This window comes from Clarias gariepinus, chromosome 12, assembly GCF_024256425.1.
Source record: "Clarias gariepinus isolate MV-2021 ecotype Netherlands chromosome 12, CGAR_prim_01v2, whole genome shotgun sequence".
NCBI lineage: Eukaryota > Metazoa > Chordata > Actinopteri > Siluriformes > Clariidae > Clarias > Clarias gariepinus.
Window position 1 is genome coordinate 31797302 of NC_071111.1, and position 22699 is coordinate 31820000.

General features: G+C 41.9%; 1 protein-coding gene across 3 annotated transcripts in view; it reads right to left on the minus strand.

The window, feature by feature from the left end:
* pde3a (phosphodiesterase 3A, cGMP-inhibited) overlaps positions 1 to 22699 on the minus strand; it is a 63620-nt gene that overhangs the window by 18868 nt on the left and 22053 nt on the right. Inside the window, exons 2-6 of one of the 3 annotated variants that reach the window (XM_053508678.1) lie at positions 7584 to 7847; positions 3764 to 3921; positions 1484 to 1545; positions 1196 to 1367; positions 429 to 502 (exon numbers count right to left, since the gene is read on the minus strand). In XM_053508678.1, coding sequence (XP_053364653.1) covers positions 429 to 502; positions 1196 to 1367; positions 1484 to 1545; positions 3764 to 3921; positions 7584 to 7847 — 730 coding nt within the window. Of the gene's footprint in view, positions 1 to 428; positions 503 to 1195; positions 1410 to 1483; positions 1546 to 3763; positions 3922 to 7583; positions 7848 to 22699 lie in introns of all 3 variants that reach the window. The other 2 variants (XM_053508677.1, XM_053508676.1) reach the window with 2 other exon arrangements.

Here is a 22699-nt window from a genome sequence, read left to right on the forward strand (position 1 = left end):
AACTGTAGGTGTAAGGTGTTAAATTAGACTGTTTTTATTTTGTTTTTAAATTAATCAGTTTCACAAGCATTTGTAAAAGTTAACGCACAAACTCATCGTCTATACTGCTTTATCCTGTATACAGGGTCGCAGGGGGCCTGGAGCCTGTCCCACGAGCTGGGGATCAACCTGGACAGGGTGCCCATACACTGCAGGTCACACACATATGCTCATTCACACACAATTTGGAAACGCCACTTAGCCTAACCGGAGGAAACCCACCAAGCACGGGGAGAACATGCATACAGTACTCCATGCACACAGACCCTGAGGTGGGAATCAAACTCAGGAGGTGCAAGGTGACAGTGCTAACCACTACATCACCATACGCCCTGTAAAAGTAAAAAATAATAAAAAAAAGTAAAAAATAATAAATAAAAGAAGCCTACCTGAGAGCCGTCTCTTGTCAGCTTTGTCTTGAGAATCCTGTCCATGCCACGCTTTGCTATATGGCCTTCCACAACTGTAACACAGCAGTAAACTCAATCCATGGGTGGGTTGTAACAGAACAAAAAACACATCCTTTAGAGAAATAAAAAAACTAATCAAACCCATAGTGTTAATATTAATTTATCAAACCCATAGTGAGATATTAATAAAGGACTATTAATGCGTGGTAAGTAATATCTTGCGTTGACACTTGTGAACTATTTCCTCTCTGATGCGCACATCGTTATCTGATGCATGACATCGTGTACTCTTATCTGCAGTAGGCATTGCCACTGCTCGTTATGTCTGTGATGTAAATCAGCAGTGCTGACAGAACTGTCCCTTTGTACCCCAGATTCATTACAGGTCACTTTGACACTGATGCCTTTAAACAAAGACAAACCACTCAGGCACCCAGAAAGGAGGGACAGAAAGGAAATAAGGATACAGAGATGAGAGATGAATTATTAACACTGAATTATAGACTTAAACACTGAATTATATAGACTGTATGTAAAGTGAGATGTAACTGAATAATTATTTATGAATTTACTGAAGGGTAACAGAAAATAGACATATCATCTTAATTAACTTCATAAATAATTATTAGGTTCTCACCTTACGTACAATGTTATATAATTGTGTTTAGTTATTTACAGTAGACTCAGTATAAGATGAAGCCGTAAATAAGTTAGTCTCACACTGGAGCGCCCCCTGGTGGTCCTACCTGCTACAGAGTACCGGTAGAGTCCAGACTGAGGTTCTGGAACTGGGAGAGTTGCAGGTGAAGGCTCGGTGAGAGCTCCCTGGTGAGAGGTAATTGCCCTGCAGGGAGCCCGAATCAGGCAGGTCCATCGCGGGCACCTTATTGGTGGGGCTGTTCACTGAGGTTCCCTGGACTGGAGGCGAGTGGCAAGGTGAGGCCAAGGAATGGTAACCTACTGATCAAATGAATATACTGTCTTAAATATCTCTCACAGACACACACACACACACACACACACACACAATTTACCTTGCCTGACTTTGTTGTAGAGGTAGTTGGGGGCTGAGGTGATGTGGGGAGCGGACATGGACCTGCACTCGGAGAGAGTAAGCAACACACAGGAGTTAGACAGACGTCTGGACACCATACCCACCCGAGTGACCAATTTAGACGTTGCTGGACTATTATAAATAAAATCTCAGTGTTCAGTGGTGTTGTTGCTTTCATTAGTTTTATTCTTTACATATCCAGCTTTGTTAGTAGTCTGGCGTCAGAGAACGAGGTCAGCCATTATAGGCACCTGGGGCTCGAACCGACGATCTTCCAATCAGAGCCATAACACACTGAGCCACCTTCAGACTAATGGACATATTATTCTAAGGCGGGTAAAGCATTAATGTGTCGTTAAGAAAACAAAGTTGTTCCAGCGTTCATTCACCAGTGCTGATATACCAACAATGTTCTGTCTTACAAATACAACCAAACAATGGGTCATCCACACCTGGCCAAGAACGTTGCTGGAACATCAAAGACTTTTGGGTTGTACTAACTGGAAGTGAAAAGTGACAATCAGACACATATACAGTATACAGATATAACACCCCAATTAAGCATTTTCATTTAATTAAGCTGTGGCACTGGATGACAGTTCCAGTGCTTTTAACCTTTATAACAAGGTTCATACTGAAAAGCTGCGCTGCTCTAGACATCTTAACAAACATTCGCCTGTTTACTAATTGTGGGATTATTAAACCAGGCATCACTGATTCTGCAGAATGTTAGGGCAAAGGAATGAATGAAGGCTGTAGAGAGACAGTACATAATGATATGAGTCGGGCTCATTTATGTGGTTTTGACCGGATATCACAGCAGCTTGACTAAACTTCCCCAATTCCATCTCACAATAATGTCATTTATCACCCCTGAATTAGTGGCCATGAAAACCCTGAGAGTGTGCACACACTGGCCATTTAGCAGATTAGTAAGTTCATCATGGCCTCTGACTCGAGCACATGTGTCTGGACTTAAGCTTTGGCACCTCTGAAATACAACCCGCACTTGGATCCTGTTCCTGGATCTAAATCTTAGTCACGACTGTTTAGGATGGCCTTCCTACAAATTGTGTAAATGAATATCACCTTGCAGATTTCCTTATTTCCCTTAACTTGGCAACTTTCTCCATTAATATAAACACTTTAGGATACGAGTCTCATCTGTGACATTTTTCCTTAAAACATTGGAACTGTTTTCCGCCTTGGGTTTAGTTTAGTAGCCTCAGTGTCAGGACACCTGCAGTGGCAGCGGACAGAACGCAGCATACCCACATCCTGGAAAGGAACTACGACTCCCAGCATGCACCTGAGTTTTAACCCCACACACTTCTGTGTGCGATCACTGCGGGGGTAGAGGACAGGGAGTCGTGGCGAAGTTTGTTTCCCTTTGGTGTATGAACCTCGAACAAACTTTGGATTATGTTTTTGGACTGTCTTTAATATACTGTTAGCGAATCGAACAACCTTCATCTGCCGTCGCTACTAAGATTTTAAAACACATGTTTTGATTTGTTTGTTTGTATGTGTCGTCCCCTTCCCAGTTCTTAACATCAAGTAGTCCTCTGTGGTAAAGGTGAGGACTAAAGATAGTTGGAAATAGACCTGCAAGAGCACACACTTTACAAAGACTCACTGTTTTATACCTCTGCATTGAATGCCGTGTGTGTATGTGTGTGTATGTGTGTGTTTGTGGTTAAAAGTCAGGTGATGCCGGGCGTGCATGCTGGTAATCAGAATCGTCCTCATTAAACAGACCTTCACTATTGTGTCCTCTCATTTCCGGTCCTTAACACTTCTCAGTCCAAAGTAAGGACTAAAGGTATGACAGTATCATAGGGGAAGACAAGGCTGGAATGAATCTCAGTCTGGACCCGTATCCTGACCAAAACAAGAGGAAACAATAGTGAAGGTTGATGCACCAATGCATTGATGAGTGCATTGTGCAATGCATTGTGTTCACCCGAGCATGAGAGCAGACCAGGTATCAGTTAGGGTTTTAAAGCTATAGCAAGCTTTATTTGCAGAGGAGATTAAGTTGTTTGGTATTGGTTTTCTAATGACAACAAAACATGATGCGTGTACATTTACTATGTTTTCAACTTCAACTTTTTCCTGAAACATCTTGGTTTAAATGAAATGTCGTGTCATGTGGATGCTGTACTGGACTGGTCCCGTCCTTGAAACTTTGTGCCTTATATTATCTCACTATGTGCGCTACATTCAGTTTTAAAACAGATCTTAAATCTCGGTGTAGTACCTGCTGGAGGGATTGTCATGAACGGGTTTGGCGGTGGAACTGTGGTCTCGCCTGACCAGGCTCGGCTCAATGGTGGGAAGCCCTGTGGCAGAGGTGGTAGTTGTCCAGGAAGAGGAAACCCGCCGGAGAGGCCCCGAAGGCAAACTGCGGCGCAAACGCTGGAAGAGAAACAGCAGCTGTTTGGTATGAGTTCGTAAATTCTGAACTGGGGTGCAGTTCTCCACAACTGAGGTCCGACCCTCTTCAACAGGGTTAAACCCACGGCCATACAAATGAGCTTCTCCTATCACAGGTGAACATTAAACCAAGCACTTACTGACTTTCATCACTGTTTCAGCTCAGTGTAGAGAGACAGGGTACTTCTGCTTCATTCAGGGTAATCTGATTAGCAGAGGGACTGATGTGGGACATCGTGCTAGGAAACCTCATTTTTAGTGAAACACTTTTTTTAAATTTTAGTTGCATTCATTATATTGCGCTCAACCTCCTAAATGGTGATTTTCTCTCTCCTGTTGCTACCTCGTCAATGTTCTGATGCTTCTCACACACTGAATACTGTTCAGAAAAAAAACTTTCATGCATTAACATATAGTGTATAGAGTATATATACCACAGTTGCAGTTATAAATGTACATACACTTATAATAAACATGTCGTAGCAATAATGCACCCTCAGAGTTCACCAAGTGATGTGCAGCAGACGTATAAAACACATCTTTAATAGAGGAACCCGCACAGTTTTGAAACACAAGGGTAAAAAAAAAAATTTATATAGTTTTCAGAGATCAACACATGGTCAAAATACAGACTGGCCCAAAAAATCTATAGACACGTCCACATGAACAATACTGTATATGCCTCTCTACTGACGGTCACTCTTCAACCACCGTGTGACTACTGACATCTTTAGGGGAAACATAATGATACACATCGCAGTTATAATTCAATTCTTAAAAAAGACATCGATAACAACTGTTAAAGTGTGTACATTTTTGGATTCCTCTCCTTACACACACACATTTAAATGACTAACTCTGTGGTGCTGAAAGTCCTGAAATGTCTTTTAATTTGCAGAACTAAAGGCTTCTTGAGTCCCTGTTAGTGATGATAAAGGACTAAGGCGTGCATGCTGGTAATCAGAATCGTCCTCATTAAACAGACATTCACTATTGTGTCCTCTCATTCCCGGTCCTTAACACTTCTCAGTCCAAAGTAAGGACTAAAGGTAGCTAAGTGGAGGTTTTATATGACAGTATCATAGGGGAAGACAAGGCTGGAATGAATCTCAGTCTGTACAAAGGGAAAGTTCTGGAAGCTCAGTGCAGATCTGAGAATAAGGCTGGTGGATTTACACAAGCAGGAACTTCTCTCACAGAGTAATTTCTAAATGACTGCAGGCTATAGTTTAGATAGATATTTAAATAGTTTAAAGATTAGTTTGTACACACCGTAGGTACAGATTATTGGGAGGTAAAGATTATCGGGATTATTAAAACCAGGTCTGGAAAAAGACACAAACCCAAAAGTTCTTCTGGTTAGGAACAACCCAGGAACCACCAAGACACAGACTTGCCATAAACTGGAAGCTGCTGGAACCCCACTATCACTGACTTTGGTCAAACTACTTCTCCATGGACTGGCAGGCCGCCATCCAAGAGGGAAGCCCATACTCCAAAATCCACACCTTCAATCTTGACTTAAGTCTGCAGCTGAGCACATGGACAAAGAAAAGGCAGTTCTGACCAGAGCTTCCTTCAGGAGTACAGGCGAGGCATCAACCTCAAGGTGGTAGCATCGCACTTTGGGACTGTTCTGGTTCCTGTGGAACTGGTGCACTGCACAAAGTGGACAGAATCATGAGGGACAAGGAGAACCTCAGAATTCACCTGTAGAACCTCAAATAATCAGATCAATAGTTGGACCGTGGACAAGACTGAGTGTCCCAACAGTACAATGATCCCAAAGACACATTAATACTGGATGTGGAATGGATAAAGCAGGCTAAGGCTAAGCTTTGGAGCATCAGCCCTATCGAAGATTTTGGACCATGCTTAAAAATCAGGACTGTGCCAGAAAACACAGTAGATTTTTGCTGAGGAAAGCGCTCAAATATAGCGCTCATATTGTTAATGGTGACCATAAGCATTCGCTAAAGGTGAAACTTGCTGAGGAATGTTCAACCAAAGATTGGGGCGTGCTGGAGGTATAGTTTTGACCCTGTGTTCATTTCAGAAAACTCTAAATAATTTTCACCTTGGGCTCCAAAATCTCAGGGTTTTCCTTTAATACAGATGCATGTTGTGGGGAGACCAGTTCAAAAACATGAAATGTTTTTCATGTTATGGAAAATCCATGTATATAGACTTAAGAAAACACACACACACACACACACACACACACACACACACACACACACACACACTCGTGCTGAGAATATACATGCTGTTGGTCTCACATCTCTCTTGCCATCATCATCCTTTCAGTATATTTATTCGTCTCTACACTGGGTGACACATTTCTGGAGTTAAGGTCACTCACTGAATCACGCTAAAGGCTAGCAGCCAGCGCTCCTCTGAACCATTTTTAGCCGCGGGTCTGACTCGCATCAGCAGCAAATAGGTGTTGATTTCAGCCGACGTTTCAACACGTGAGATGTGAGATATCAGTGAGTACACCGAGCCAGTGTCTGCTGCACTACAGGTCTGATGTGAACTCTAGACGGTGTGAAAATGTCGAGTAGTAAGGCCAACATGCTGCGAGCTGATTCAATATTATTATTATTGTTTGGGCTGGACAAATAAACGCTTCAAACAGCCTAACAGATACTTCTTTTGTCCTACTAACTGCATTTTACGCTTCAGGAAGTCAGCCACGTCGGGTCGTAACTGTAATGTTGAAACAGCTTCTGCTCTTTGCGACCTTTTGTGAATTGTCTTCGCATTACTGTAGTCCTCGAGCACACCGATTCCAAATGTTCACCCTGTCTCCTTCCAAGGTGTTCGTGTTGACACAGCTGCAGAGATGACAGATAAAACAGTTCTTAGGAAACCAGGCTTATTCATGTTTTTCTTCACTCTGACTGCCAAAACATCACCTTAAATTCATCCTAGATTTAAAAGCTCAACTGTCGGAGCACTCTGGGAAGCCGGATGACTAGCAGTGGTCTGTTTAGGATCAGCGTTCAGTGCTGTGTGTGACGTACTTAAAGGCCTGGTTTAATGAAAGGGACTTAATAAACATCTCTGCTTGCTAATTTTACTGAAGCATGGGAGCAGCGCTCCAGAGCCGATTCGTCAGGCTGTACTTTAGAAGTGTTGGGGTTTTTTTTTTTCAGATAAAATCTTTTCCCTGGGAATGTGTGCGACTGTCTGCTTCATTAGTGTGTGTGTGCTTGTGTGTAGAGAGAAGTGGTGTGAGGTAGTATCAGCCATGTTTTTGCCCTCCATCTCCAAATTCACAATGTATAACTTCACATATGACTCGAATGAAACCAGCGCTGGATGGTGAGGGCTCTGCGACCACAGAGACATGTGAAGCGACCAAAACACTTCTCATTGCTCAGAGGGAAGCGGTGACTTCCTCTTCATGGACCCACGGATGCCCACCACAGTGTCACTAGGAATTCATCCTCTTCTGGTTTTGGGCACTGCTGGTCCCCAGTCCCCCAGGGGCCCTTGCTGTGAATAGTTTAATGCAGGAGAGTGCACCGGAACTCCATTTCCACCAAGACTATGATTTTCTAAATGAATGCAGCAAAAAACCTACACAATTCAGACACTTCAGTAAGCTGCATACACTGCAGTTCAAAAGGAGATCCTACCTTAGTGTTAGCCAGTCTATCACTCTTCTCAAGACCCTCCTCAAAGTCAGTGCAGGGGTATCCATCTGCCGAAACCAGCAGAGGGTTGATGCGTGACCGATGGTGCAGCGGCTGAAAGGTGAGTTGGGTATTGAGAAGTTTACTAACAGCTCTCAATGAGCTGCAAGTGTTTGGCGGCAGTGACGGGTCAGCCAGAAGGTCTGAGATAAGTCCATGGGCTTCACCCATCACTGCAATGTCCACCATCACACTGGTGCCTGAGCACTGTAGGAAGGAGAGAGAGAGAGAGAGAGAGAGAGAGAGAGAGAGAGAGAACAAAGTGTGAGTTGAAGAACTCCTTCATGTTAATCAGCAGCTCAGTGGTGATGCATTTCAGGGCTGATGTAATCACTGATTGATGCAATGCAATGTTAAGTAAGATGTTATGAAATAGAGAAAGAGAAATCACTCATGCAACAGTTTAAAAAAAGCAGACACGGAAGCAATTCCTGAGTGTACATCAGGGAAAGAACGTCATGGGTGAATATGCTGTCTGGCCCTTAAAGCTGCCGTATTATAGTTCAGTAAACAAATTATTATAAGGCATACAGATCTCTAAAATGTGTGTGTTTATGTTCCAGCTAAAATGCGGCTCAGATCTCAGCGCACTCTCAGACTCTGCCTTGATGATCTTTCTGTTTCACTCCTTTTCCAAATGCACTGTTTCAGTGTCTGTAGATGAACACGAACACCCCTTAGGGGAAGTGCATTTTTCTTGCCAATCAGAATGCAGGGACTGGAATGGAACCCATTCTGGTGCCCTTTTGAAACATTTCTGACCTTTTTTTTGACAAACAAAACAAGCAGAAAATATATGAGATTGTTAATTGTTACATAACTAAGACTTTAAGAAGGTTAGCTGTGAGCGGTTAGCTGCTAACTGCTACCCAATAACGGCTAACTTAGCCCTTCTTAAGAGCTACAGAAGGCTAGGTTAGCCATTAGCATTTCGCCTCTTTTATTTTGAAGAGCTAGTTTTATTTCCTGTAACTTATAAAACGACAGAACTGGGTCGACTGGAGCATTGAGCTGGGGTACGGGGGTATATGAGGTCACAATAGGGGGGTAGGGGGGGAATCTGACGTGGTTGTTTAATCACGGACCAATACAAAGGTGAAAACATATTTTTTTGTTTTCACACACACACACACACACACACACACACACACTGAACACCCTTCTGAATGACTCAAAAATAAATCTTGCATTAAGAGGCCACCTTTAAATGTTAAATGTTAAGAGTAAATGGTAGTGTTAACTGACGAGGTACCAACACCTCCCTGAACTCAGCTGAGGGTCTCTCTCTCTCTCTCTCTCTCTCTCTTTCTTTCTTTCTTCTTTAAACCTGTCACAGCTGGCAGTCAGATTTCTACCATGTGCTTCCACTGGTATCACCCCTGTGTCCTGGTCCATCAGCCCCCCTGGTGAACCGTCCAACATCCTGGTGGTGCATGAGTGAATGCAGAGGAGTAAACACACCTGGGAAACCGCTCATGTCTGACTTCAATGTGCAACATCAAATAAAACAGGCCGAACCCACAGCTGTCTGTTGACCTCTGACCTTTGACGTGTTCTTAAGAAAAAGCCAAGATGCAGGTTTTTCGGTCCTTTCAGCATATTACAGCAGGTTTTTTGCGTATGATGTGATGACAGTGGCCACACAGGCTGAGGGGAAGTACCCCTCCCAGCCACCAGAGGATGTGCCCACACACACAGGGTTCTCCACTCTCCACAGAGAAGCGCTGGAGGTCTTGGTCACCTCCCTGACTAAAGCCCTTCTTCTCCATCACCAGGTGGCCGGCTCTGGAAGGAGTCCTGGTAGTGTCAAACTTCTTCCATCTATGAATGATGGACGACCACTGTGCTCATTGGGACCTTTAAAGCAGCAGAAATTCTTCTGTACCCTTCCCCAGACCTGTCTCGGAGGTCTACAGACACTTCCATGGACTTCATGGCTTGGTTTCTACTCTGACATGTTAGGTTTGTGCTGGACTCCTAACTGTGGGCCCCAATCAAGTTGAAGAAACATCTAAAAAATGATCAGAATTGTTTGTAGAATTTTGAGGAAAACAATAAATTTACAGCATACAAACCAAACCGATGGCTTTTTTCTTTTTGCATTTAGTGCAAGGTTTAGTGAAGACTAAGACACCATAGCACCATGGTTCAACGGCTTAAACGCATATGATGAGCTACTGATGTACAGTAAATAATAAATCATACTGAGCCACAAAAAACAACAGCAACAACAACATATCACAGCAGTGCAGAAGAGGAATACGCTTGAGTTCTATTGTCCTTTCTATCAGCACTCAGCCACATGGGCTTCCTAGAACCTGATGTCTGTCTGTCTCTGATACGCCTGGTTCGACCCCTGATTCCTCCTGACAGCTGAAACACGTCTTGATGAAGAGGTTCAGATTAACGCAGATGCTTCCGTCTACACTGGGCTCCCGTCTTTATCCTCTGCGGTAGCTCGTGTTTTATATCCACTCATGCTCTATTCACTAGTTCTATAGTTAACACGAGGGATGAGATGAGATGTTGATGTTATGAAAACAAAATAGCTTTTTTTGAACCAGTATTTAAAATAAGCTACAATTTCTCGTCCTCTTGTCCCGTCAGTTTGGGAAACTACCGAAGGCTTAGCTCAATCCCTCCCGGCATGAGCGCCTATCCTAACAACGTTTATTATCTGGTTGAACCAAATAGGAGTGAGTCAACCAACTGATAGTCTGGCTGCGGTTTAGTGTGAGCAGTTATAGGTATTTTATCTGTAATATTTGTGTTGATACAGCCACTCTCAGTCCTGTCAGTTCACTGGAACACTATGTGACCTGGTCCTGGCGCTGTGGCCAGAAGGGCTGCAACTACAAAAACACATCTACCAGATTGCACATGCACCACCAGGACGCTTGTGTACAACACACACACTTCCCTGTAGTACAAATGAATTGTTAATGCTAATGAAAATGTAATCGTGTTCTCACACATCAGCTTTTATACAAAACACGTTCCTTAATTCTCTCTTATTTTTTAGTTTTCTGTATCAAGACCCCATGGAAAGGACTTTACCCCATATTACATTCTATACATACACACTGTTACATCTCTTACTGTAGCACACACCTGTCTATATAAGGTCACTCAGTTAACAGTAACAAAGCCATGAAGTCCATGAAACTGTCTGTAGACCTCCAGGACAGGAACATGCTACGCTTGTGTCCCCTCTTGGACTGGGCCAGGTCTTCCCTACACCTCCTCTCCTGCAGTAATGCATTCCTCGTTAAATGACTATATACACTACGCTGAAGGAACAAAGTTGGAGTTTAACAGTAGTTCTTTAATGAGCGCTGTATCATTAGTGGCTGGTAATTCCCATAGTTACTGCAGCAGAAGAGTGTGTGTTCTAGCACATCACAGGTGCAGCAATTAACATTGAATTCACTCTCTTGAATATACACTACCAGTCAAATGTTTGTACACCCAGGTACCCCTGAGAGGAGCAGTGGTAAAGTGCTCACTCTATCATCCGGTGATCGCTGGTTCGATGCCCAGGTGATGCTGTAGCCTCTCGTAGCCGAGGGTCTAGACAGAGCTGATCGGCTGAGCTCTCTCAGCGGGGTGGGATGGGAGGCACTTAGTGCTCTCACTTTCATTTCAGTTCTATGGCCAATCAGGGGCGTTTGTGAGCAGAAGGAGCAGATAGCGCTGTCCTCCAAGTGTGACTCCGCCCCCAACGGTGAGTGAGCGAGCAGTTTAAACAGATGCAGTCGGTGATGTCACGTGGTTAAGAGGAAACATGTGATAGGCTTCGGCCGTCCCGACTGAGTGAGTAGTAGCCTTAATGTGGAGCCCCCTGGTGACGGGGAGGAATTGGACACGACTAGGGAGAAAATCCAGGGGTTTGTACACCATCATTGTCTTTCCTGATGTTTATTTCTTTCTACATTATAAAAGAATAGGGCAGAGTCTTTGTGTGCTGTGGATTGTGGGGTTGGCCCCTGTGGAGCAGACTTGTTTGTCCGGCTCAGACCACGAGTTTGGAGGCCGAGTTGGGGGCCTGCTGGGCCCTGTGTGTGGTGGGCTGTGGTGCACTGGGTGTTCTGGTGCCTCTCTATCATTCTCAGCATTGACATATTTTGTCGAGTTGAACTGCATTGAACCGCACCTTCTGTAGCCTATAGTTATGCAGTCACGTTAAAAAAAAAAGTTTTTAAAAGCAGTGGGAAGTTACAGAGAAAAATACCCGTGAAAGCAGAATTTAAAAATTTGTCCTGCTTACATCTCTATTTTACCCCCAAAAAAATAAAATAATACAGTTTAGACCACACCTGATTTATATCTTTTACAATATTACCTGATACACAGATATTAATATTTGGAGCACTCAACAGATACAGGTACATATAAGAGTTACTGACAGTTACGCTGTGGTGGGTCCATCACAAACATCTGCCGTAAAGTTAGGGCCTACAGCTGTCTAGGATGTCTTAATATGAATTTTCTCTTATGATTTACCTGTTACAGCATGATAAGACCTGAAAGTCTCCATAAAGACACTGCCAAGGTTAGTTTGGACGCACTCACATGGCCCGCACAGATCCGTAACCTGAAGACCTTTAAGTTGAACCAGAATGCTGACTGCGTGCCAGGCCTCCTTGATTGACAACCAACCAAACCTCACTTATATCATGTATAATCCCCCAAAGCCATGAGCCAAAAACGAAACGAAAGCCTACCAGGTGTCCACATATTTTTGGTCAGGCCAATTATGTGGCTGGGTGTAAACAGTTCTATTGGTCAGGTTCAACTTAATTCAGTTACGTTTTTTAAGAGTGGTGTATAATCCTGATCTTATCTACTTTTCTTTTTCCTGATCAACTTATTCAACTGCTATACCTTTACCAACCTGCAGGGGGAGGGTTTCTCAAGAGAAGCAGAGTGGTGTGGGTCTTAGTCCTGCTGCAGTCTCTTTAGGGGTATACTATATTTAATATTTATTTATTTAAAAACCCCGATGGCCAAAGTATCCCTTCCTATTGTGACGAGGTTGATTAAGCAGCGTTCATTTGATTAGCTCTAAAAGAATATGACGAATGGCTTTAACTTTAATTTAACATTAACCATACTGTATAAACCCGGACATATATTCTATATACATTAACAATTCCTCAGGTCAGAAATCAGTAAAAAAGGAATTAATTAAATAAAATCCTTGTTAATCTTAATTCAAACGAGGAACAGTGTCACACAGCGGTTAGGAGTGTGTCCTCTGTTACCTGGGTTAAAGCTTCAGTATACTGTAGTGTCTGCATGTGTCAACTGGAGGATTAATGAATCTAGATCAATCTAAACCACACCATCTTGCACCAGCTGTTTGTACCAGCGACCCAGGACAGAGGCAGAGGAACGAGATGAATCTTCTCTACAGAACAGATGATTAGTTAAGGTCTTTTACAGTCAGCCCTGAACACCTAATGCTTGAACCAGCTCTGTTGCTGTAACTTTCACAGATTTGTTGGACCTTGGATGATTTTAAACTTGCTCTAAACCTTTTGTTTCTGGTTTTGAACTCGGTTGCTCTGGGTCTTAAGAATCTCTCCAATACGAATAAACAGTTGTTTTCACCAGGCTTGACCAATCTAACTCAGGCCACCTGGTGTGTATATGCAGGGGTAAGGAACAAGCAGAGCCATTATTAATGTTTAGCGATTAATAAAACCAAAACCAAAAATCTATAGACCCTACTAACAGATTTTTTCATGTATCATCAATCATCTTTATTTTCTAAGAGACCCCGGGGCACAGCTACTGTACGTCTCGGCTCCGCTGGATGTCAGGGAGGAAAGCAGCTCTAACACCTTCTTCCACAGCTGCAAACATCTTTTCAATATTCCCCTGATGGGTGTTTTTGGATCCAGAGGCAGGAACGAGCTGCAGAATTGAAGTACGGTGCAGGGAACAGGGCATAACTTGTCGTCAAACTCAATATTGTATTGAAAGACTGGAGACGTTGCTTGGAGAGGAAAAACCAACTCAGTGAACTCAGCGACCTCCAGAATGTTTCATGGAGTTTGTATTCTGACGACTGGGACACTCTGAATGCTCAACCCCAGGTTAGGAGTTTATATTATCAGAAGTATATCAGTATTAATTATTCATTAACTAGCATTACTTTGATATTATCGATGAATTGCTCCTCTTTACAGATTTCTTCATTGGTATAAATTGCCAGGTCTTATAATCACTGCTGTCCTCTTGATTCTAATACTCCAGCAGTCTGTCTGAAACACCTACTGCACTATAACCACCAACCATCTAAATCAAACGGAACATACTGTAGCTGGTTTTTTTTTATTTCTCTATGTTAATATTTCAAATGTAGAACAATTTAGTTTGTCATAATAACGTAGGAAGTTAGCAATAAAATGCTCCCAACACCAGACAGGAAGCATTAAATAATAATGTCATGATAATATAAAAGCACATGCACCAGCCAAAATAATAAAAATGTGGCAAAATTTAAATTCTCCTGATTTTAAACGTGGAAAACAAACAGACAGCGGTAATGTGCTAGTGATAGGACGCGCAATTGGTGCTTATCTAGTGCATTGTTTAATATAAATCATCAATAGATTAATGAGGACAGTCAGATGACTCTTATTGGCTTCATACTGTATGTGTGTTTATTAGAAAACTAACAGAAGGGACAGAAAACTAAATTACCAAAAAAAACAAAAAAAAAACTATGCAAACATTTAAAATATTACTCCAAAAACCTCTCAAATTTGATTTATAACAAATGGGACTTCTGCAGTTTAAAACAACAATTTCTTAATAGCACAGTCTTATAATAAACTGCTTTTTGTAATCTACTATTTTTTGTTACTTTTAATTAAAAATAATGATAAAAATCGACGATTAAAAATCAATCAGAAATAAAGATTTGATCATTACTTTTATTTGGCACACTCATGAAACAGCGGAAAGGGGAGCAAAATATATCATATAATATAAAGCATCTACATAATTACATTTATAAACGTAAAAATACGAAGGCCTTAAAGTTTAATATAACCTGTAGACTGTAGGACTGGTGATCATTTTGTACAAATAAATTACCAGAACTGATTACATCATGTGTTAAAGAGTTTAGAGCAGGACTTCACTTCTCATAGTATCCTGCTTCTCACTAATCAGTCTAGACATCTATATGTAAATATATATATATAAGGTGTATAATCCCTTGTTCCACACCAAGTAGTGCCCTTGATGGGTTAGAGAGGGATTTGGCATTCAGCCTTGTATAGACGCTCGTTAGATTTCTAGCGTAGACATACGTTCCTAGGCATAAATACTTAGAAGTGATGAGTGCAGAGACGGCGTGTTGTTTAAGACGCCATAACGTTATCAGATGTGTGTTCTTACTGAAAGTGCTTCTGTGACTGGGTGTGAATGTGGGTTTAGTCAGACAGCTGCTCTCTCCTCAGTACTGCGGACCGTACAGACCTACTCTCACCCACGCTGAGACACACAGTTAGTGTCATTAACCACTGGACAACACCTGGGACACGCCCACTCACACATTTGGCTAAGCTATGCTGTTACAGTTCTGACTGGTGGTCAGAACTATAATCTTTTTTTTTTTTTTTTCGCTTTTTAAATTAAAGCATGAAAAAAATAATTACTTTTGAACTATTTTCTAATTTCCTGACATGCACTTGTGTGTGACATCGCACTTTGCACATTCGCTAATGAACGCGTTTGCTAGCTAGAATTAGCTCCGGTCGGGGAGGCCCAGGCCGCGCCGGTTTATCTACTCACAGCCTGCAGAAGGAGCAGGTCCCACTCACACTGCTGGATTTTGAGTTTGTCATAAAACTTTTTCCCAGACAACAGATATTTGATCTCTCCACTTGACAGGGTGTAGCCCCATGTTTAGATGTTTACAGCCAGTGCTTTTAAAGTGTTCAAATTCTTTGAAATGGCATCTGACTGCCTCTTAAAACGCTTACACTTCTGCCTGTGTAGTGGTGAGGGACGAGTGAAAGTTATTTGTAGTGTAGTGTTTAGATCGTGAGCTGCGTTTGCGTCCTAATGTGTAGATACGAGGCTCTCCTATTTACACTTCCACATCCGTAACACAGACGCACGACTCACGGCCCAAGCAGTAAGTGGAGAGTAGTGTCGAGGAAATAAACTGTTAAAACGCTTCTATGTTGCAACATTTTAATTGGAAAGGAATAAAAACCATTTTAGTGTTGTTTTTGTTTTATATCTATCGTATATAAGCAGACCGTGTGGAATGGATCCACTGCATTTAATGCTTTATTATATAATATATTTCATTCCTCAAGTTCTCTTTTTTCTATTTAAGCAGTATCATCATATGCCAAGAGTGAACCCCAGTTATGTTTGATATTGATGATACAGTATATGACCGCTCTGTCTTATCCCTCCGTTCTGGTCCAGCTAGGCTACACATTCGTACTGAGGATATTCTAAAAACAGCAAGCTCGTAAATGAAATATCTTCTCCTTCTTCCTCCCCAGTATCCTCTGCACTTCTGTTTGGGGAAAGATTTTAGCAAAGATTACAGAAGCTGTATTTTGAATTATGACTACATTTGGAGATTTTATTGCTATAAGGTTTAAATGAAGAGCTTAAACATCCTCAAAGCCACTGAACCAGAAGTGTGACGAAACCTGGTGCAGGTGAGAGCAGAGCAGGAACCAAACCAGCCACATGGAGCTTCTGGCTTCCATACAGCCGTGCTCTCTCTGCCCTTCGCACAGTCCTAGGTGACCATATGGTCGTAAACATTCTTCTTAAACTGCTGGCTCTCTCAAACCCGTGCCGGACCACCCAGCATTGTATATGGACATCACTGCGATCTCGGACCATAAATATGGCAGGCTACGTTGACAAGTTTGCTTCATGGTTGTGAAAAGGTGAATTGTTGTAGCTCCAGCTCCTTGTGTTTCCATGTGGGCCCATTTAAGACTCTTTAATCTAAACAACCCCAACACCTCCCTACACTTGGCTTGCTATTAAAACGTCGAGAAAAACATGGCAGTCCCTTCAGGCTGGACAAGGGCAGAGCCTGGCAAATAATGCATCACATTTATTCTTCCCTAACAGCATGACCCTTTACAAATCAAGTAAGGACAACATGTTCAGTCGAACGGCTCTTAGTCTATTAAAAGACTTTGCCTCTTTTCTTTCAGTCTTACTCACTCTGTGCCTTACTAGTTCTCCCGCTCTCCCTCTCTCCCTCCCGCTCTCTCCTCCCTCCCCTTGCCCTTGTTTCTGCTTTGAGGTGGTGAGTGAGAGGGGGCGTGGACAGCAGCATCAACTCATGCAGAGTGCATGCTTCTGCAGCAGGGCCTTGTAAGGAATAGAAGCTTCACAGAGCCTGAAGAGACTGCCAGTCACATTAGAGTCAAGTTTGACATCTAAGTGGCTACGGGGCACGCGAGTACACTTTCTTCAGCTGCTCTGTCACTATGGATCTAAAGAGGGTCCTGACCTTATTAGTGCAACAAAAGCCTTCAGCGTTTTAATCAAGCACAAAATCAACAACAAGGCAGTCTAACAAAACCCTGGAGTTTAGCATGAGCCATTCTGTAAAGAACCGTACGCTCACATCTTATCTTTAAAGGGGCTGTACAATATATAATCAGGAAGACTTCCGCTGTATGAATTTCCATTTTGACTCGTTTCTACCATCAAAGGTAAACTAATCATATTTCAGTCGTCCTTCCTCAATTCACACATGAAACAAATAAGTGCTTCTTCAGGGAGTGTTTAAGGTTTCCATACAACCATCACATCTCCCCAAATCAACACAGAGCAAACTGAGGAGCATGCTCCTGAAACAGTCTCCTTCATCTGCGCTGATTCATTTTCAGGCTGCAAAAAGGAAGCTCAGATGAAAGATATTATTTTTAATATGATCTAGTTGCATCATCAATAAGAAAAGTACAGACTTGCCAGACACATGCAGCGTTAAACAGTACTGAAGAATACAGTCTAGTACACAGTGACTAGACCATGCAGGGGGTTTAGGGACGACCTTTTCCACGAGCAATAAAAGAGGGTGGGGCGTGTTGTTATAAGAAAGCAATCCACACCAGGGTGTTGTGATAAACCTGATGTGAAGCAGAGCAGCCTGTTTTATACTGGATGCTTTAAACTGTATGTGCTCACAGAGACAACGGTGCAAGAGGCATTGTTCACACACATTCACATCCCTGTCCATCAGCTTTCCAACTAGAACTGCTAAATGTTTGCCAATTTCTTGCACAGTAACATTAAACAGACTGACAAGCTGTTTCTCATTAAAATCTTCCACCGTCATCCTAAATGTTGTCATGAGATGCATCTCAAATCCAAAACCCTTCATAATCAAAAACACTTACTAATCTGGAAGTCTCTGAATGCTGAAGCTTTGAGCTTGAAGCACTGATAACTCATCAAGACACACTGATGATCATGTTTCTAAATCCAGAGTTCATCAAAATCTCAAACAATAAAGTTTCTGGCTTTCATCCTCCTTTGGAGAACACAGGAGAGTTTGTTAGTGAAAAGGTTAGTGGGTCAAAGGAAAGGTCAAACTTGAGTAAACTTTGAGCACAGAGCCAGACTTCAAATCCTGGAACGACCCTAAAGTTCTGGAGACGGTAATAAAATTTATGACAGATGTTGGAGTCATGGACGTCTGTCAGTATGACCCATTTGATGAGGTATTCTGGTTTTCCATTGTGAAAACATTAAGAAGGTAAGATGGTTGTCCTTCAGTGTGAAGTGTTTCAGGCATTCCTGGTGTATGGCTTTAGCTCAGGGTTTGAGTGATACAGTAAGTGACATTGGTAATTAGTTTAATTACCCTGTAAGGACCATGTTATCTGGGGTTCCATTTTTGCACCAAAAGTCCTTACTAGCCCATACTATGTTACCTGGCCATTTGTTGTGTCTCTCAGCTTGTTGTTACTCATTAAATGTGTTCTCTCTCATATTTGTTTGCTTTGTCTGAACCATTCCTCTACAGCTAGAGAGTTGGTAAGTTTGGTGTTCTACAAAAATAATGGGGGTTGTTATTTGAGTACTCACTGAAAGAGTATTAGCCAAATAGCTGAATGCTACAAGGAGCTCTGTGCATAATTGGCCCATGGGAGAATTTCAATAGATCTCCTGATTGGCACTTTCCATCTGCCTTCTCCCAAATGAATGATCAGGCTCAGAGACCTTGGTAATGTCCATAATCACTGTGATTTTGTTAGACCCTGGCAAGTCAGTTATGAAGTCTCCAGCAATGTGAGGGTATGGTTGTTGGGGCATCAGTTCAAATTCAAATTCAAATTCAAATTTATTTGTCACGTACACAGTCATACACAGTACGATATGCAGTGAAATGCTTTTTCGACTACCAGTGACCTTAAAATAAAACTTAAACATAAGAATAAATATAAATAAAAGGTAATATGGTAGAAAATAAAGTTAACTGGTAAAATATACTGTACAAGTAAAAATAAAGACATATTGCAGTAAAAGAAATATTGCAGGAAAATGAAATTAACTAGTAAAAGTAAAAATATGATTTTAGTGCTACCTAAGATAAAATAAGAATAAAATATACTGTACAAATAAGAACAAAAATATGAGGTGTGCAAATATGCATAAAGTGACTGACTTCTTAAAGTGTCTTATTATTAAAGTGATTTGTGCAGTGGTCCATAATGAATGTATAAGTATATAGTGCAATAATTGTGCATGAATGTGTCCATAGTGTCCATGAATGCCCACTGTTGGATGTAAAAGAGAGTTGGAGTATAAAAATCCCTGCTGGGAGAGCTCATGGTACTTTGTGGATACCAGTTGTGGTCTATGTGATCTCTGATCTGCATGTATTTAAGAAAGATCTGAAGAACATGCATTTTACATTGTTGATGTGAATAAGGACATTCTTGATATCTTCTCAAGAACTGGCCCAACATGTCCCAAAGGACATCAATCAGACACACACATGGCATGACACAATACTCAAATTGGCCAGAGGTGGTGCTAAAAGTACCTTCCACTCATTGCTTTCCCTGATTTGACCCAGATTATAGTTTAATGAATACCATTGTGGAACATAGTGCTGAGGGAGCTAGTAGCAGTGGGTACTGATGAACTGGTTTAGCCCTTAGTACTGTAGTAAACACACAGTCTCAATCCACCCCCTTTCTCCAAAAAGGAAGCCCAAGAAAGCCGGTGAGGTGGAGATGTGAATTTACCTCCATTGTAGAGCTTCCACAAAATATTAATTTATAACTTGCTGTTTATACATCAATACCTCAGTGAGATTGTGATCTTTAGTAGGAATTCTGATTGATGTGTCGAAGCAAGCATAAGTTGGGAAGTGGTTAATGATGGTGGCAGTGAGTAGACCAGTGAGTGATCTCACTTAATTATTGAGAAACTCAATAATGATGGAATGTTTGGCAGTTATCACAGGCTCAAATGGAGATGTGCTCCTGGTGCAAAGCGCTGACTTGTGGCTGAAACGGTGGGCTTAGTGCAGATTGTGATGGAGCCGCTCCCATTGCTGGCTGCTTCACGGTCGACCAGCCCTGTCAAGACCTAAACCACAAATAAATGTTTAAACTTAATAGGCAGGACACGGGATGGGAGAGAAAGTGAAAGAAGTGGACTCCTCACTGTAAAGCATGTGGAAGGGGGTGTGTCCTCGCTGGAATCTGGTTGGACAGGAGGTTTGGAGAATGCTGGACACTGACTAATGCTAGGATGTGGTTTGTTGCAGTAGAACCACAATCTTTCCCAGTATCTTTTGTCATCACTTAGCTGGGTATGGCCTATTTGGAAGGGTTCAGCGTGGCTGCTCATGTTATCTGTGATCCTGAAACCCTAAAAAGGTTGCTGTTTTTTGCTTTAGATGAATCACAAGGTCAATTTGGAAACTAGAAACCCTGTGATCTTTTATGGTTTTTAGCTTGAGCCCTTGATGGAAAGCAGTTTTGAGAGCCTTTGAGGTTCCATTCACTTCCTGCTGCAATGGTACAATGTCCAAGTTAATAATTTGGCCACTAAAAACTGACCTTGGGATGAGGTAAGTAGCTGTTTTATTAATTCAATTCAATTTTATTTGTATAGCGCTTTTAACAATTGTCATTGTCACAAAGCAGCCTTACACAATCAAAATAATTATTTAAGTTTGTATGAGATGAGATTATATGAGAACGTGTATGAATCAAAATGGTCAGTTTGTCCCTGGTGAACAAGCCGAGGGCGACAGTGGCAAGAAAAAACTCCCTGAGATGGTAATAGGAAGAAACCTTGAGAGGAACCAGACTCAACAGGGAACCCATCCTCATCTGGGTGATAATGGATAGCAGGGATTGATCTGCACTCATACTGTGTGAGACTGGAAGTTCATTATTATTTTTGTTCCCTTTGGGACATGTTCAAAATATCTTTCAAATTGTTCAATAATGTCTTCAGAGGATATGAGTTGGTCCTTGCCTTCAAACCGGAATGACCTGCCCTAGGTTGCCCCCTTCAGAAGACTGATAACCTTCGGTATCTTTTATTGTTCTATGTGAACTTTAACATTGGATAAATAAAGAGAAGACTGAAGCAAAAACACCTTTACAGAGAGCTGTTCCTCCAGCTTCCTTATCTGTCTGGGATATCCAAGGTGGAGGGTGCAGGAGGCTTCATGGATAGAGCATACAATATCATATTCATCTTAGCACTGATTTCTCCAGTTCACTTGCTTTTGAGCTGCGACAACCTCACACAAATTTGGTGCGTGTCCCATCCCTCATCACTCAACCCAACCACGTCCATCATTCATCTCAAACCTCAAACAAATTTACGTTCTTAAATGTATTAGAAGATTACACATGAGCAGTGATCCTTGCAGGCCCATCTGGCTGTCCCGCCAGTCATCCCCTCCTTTCCTTTATTAGGGAAATGGATTCATAAGGGTTCCAGTGTGGAGGCCTTAAAATCTCCTGCAGCAGCATAAAATGCATAGATGCCCAAGTCTGAAAATTAGGACACGGAATTAGACTCGTCCCCATGTGCAGTTTTGAATGATATAAATTTTCTTAACTCTTCTGTACCATGTTTTTAATAACTTTGCTGTGACTTTGTTATAAATTGTTGCACAGTTGTGCTGGCTCAGAGAAGTATAGGAAAAAGTACGGTGTGAGACAGTAGAAGGGCATGACAGAAATTCAACATGGTTTAAACAATATTGGAACAAGAATATATTGGACAGTACACGACAGCGAGGGAATCTGTACTCCAGTGTCATACAGAAGTGTGTACAGTACCACTTCATTTCGGATGAATAGTAAATACTTGGCTCGGGCGCTAGCGGTCTGGCAGGAATCAGTAGCGATAAAGGAATCCTGCTGTTTGTTTCCACTGGAGAAATGACCACTGGCAGCATTTCCCAAACCCCACAGCCACAACACATGCAGCGAACACACTGATTTCCCTTATAGTTTTAAATAAACTATACGCACTGGAATGCAGCATGGGGTGATGAGTTTAGTGTAGCAGCAGGACAGTAAAGTCTGCACAAGGTCAATTACAACAGAAATACAAAAACTAGAATTATCGAGACTAAATTTATTTTCCACACTCACACTTTCTTGTCACTATTTTCAATTGATATACAGTACAGAATCCTCAGACTAATCTAGGGCTTCTCTTCCTCCACGTTACACATGCTACATGTTTTCTCTTGTGCTGCTGGGGAATATCAACAGACTTCAGGTAGACAGGTGGGTAGACGGATGTCCTTTGTAAACGTATAGCGGTCCCATCAATCATGCATGCTACAACGAATGAGATGTGTATTACATGTAACGGTGGATAATATTTGCATGCATGTACATATCAATTAAGCATAGAAATTAATAATATTAATATTGTTCTGTTGCAATTGTGACCCAGATTTTCTAGCATTGAGCTTTTTTAAGAACTATTCACAAAACGATTAAAACAGTGCTCTGTGTGGGCTATAAGCAGTATGCTAAGCTAGCAGACAATAAGCCAAA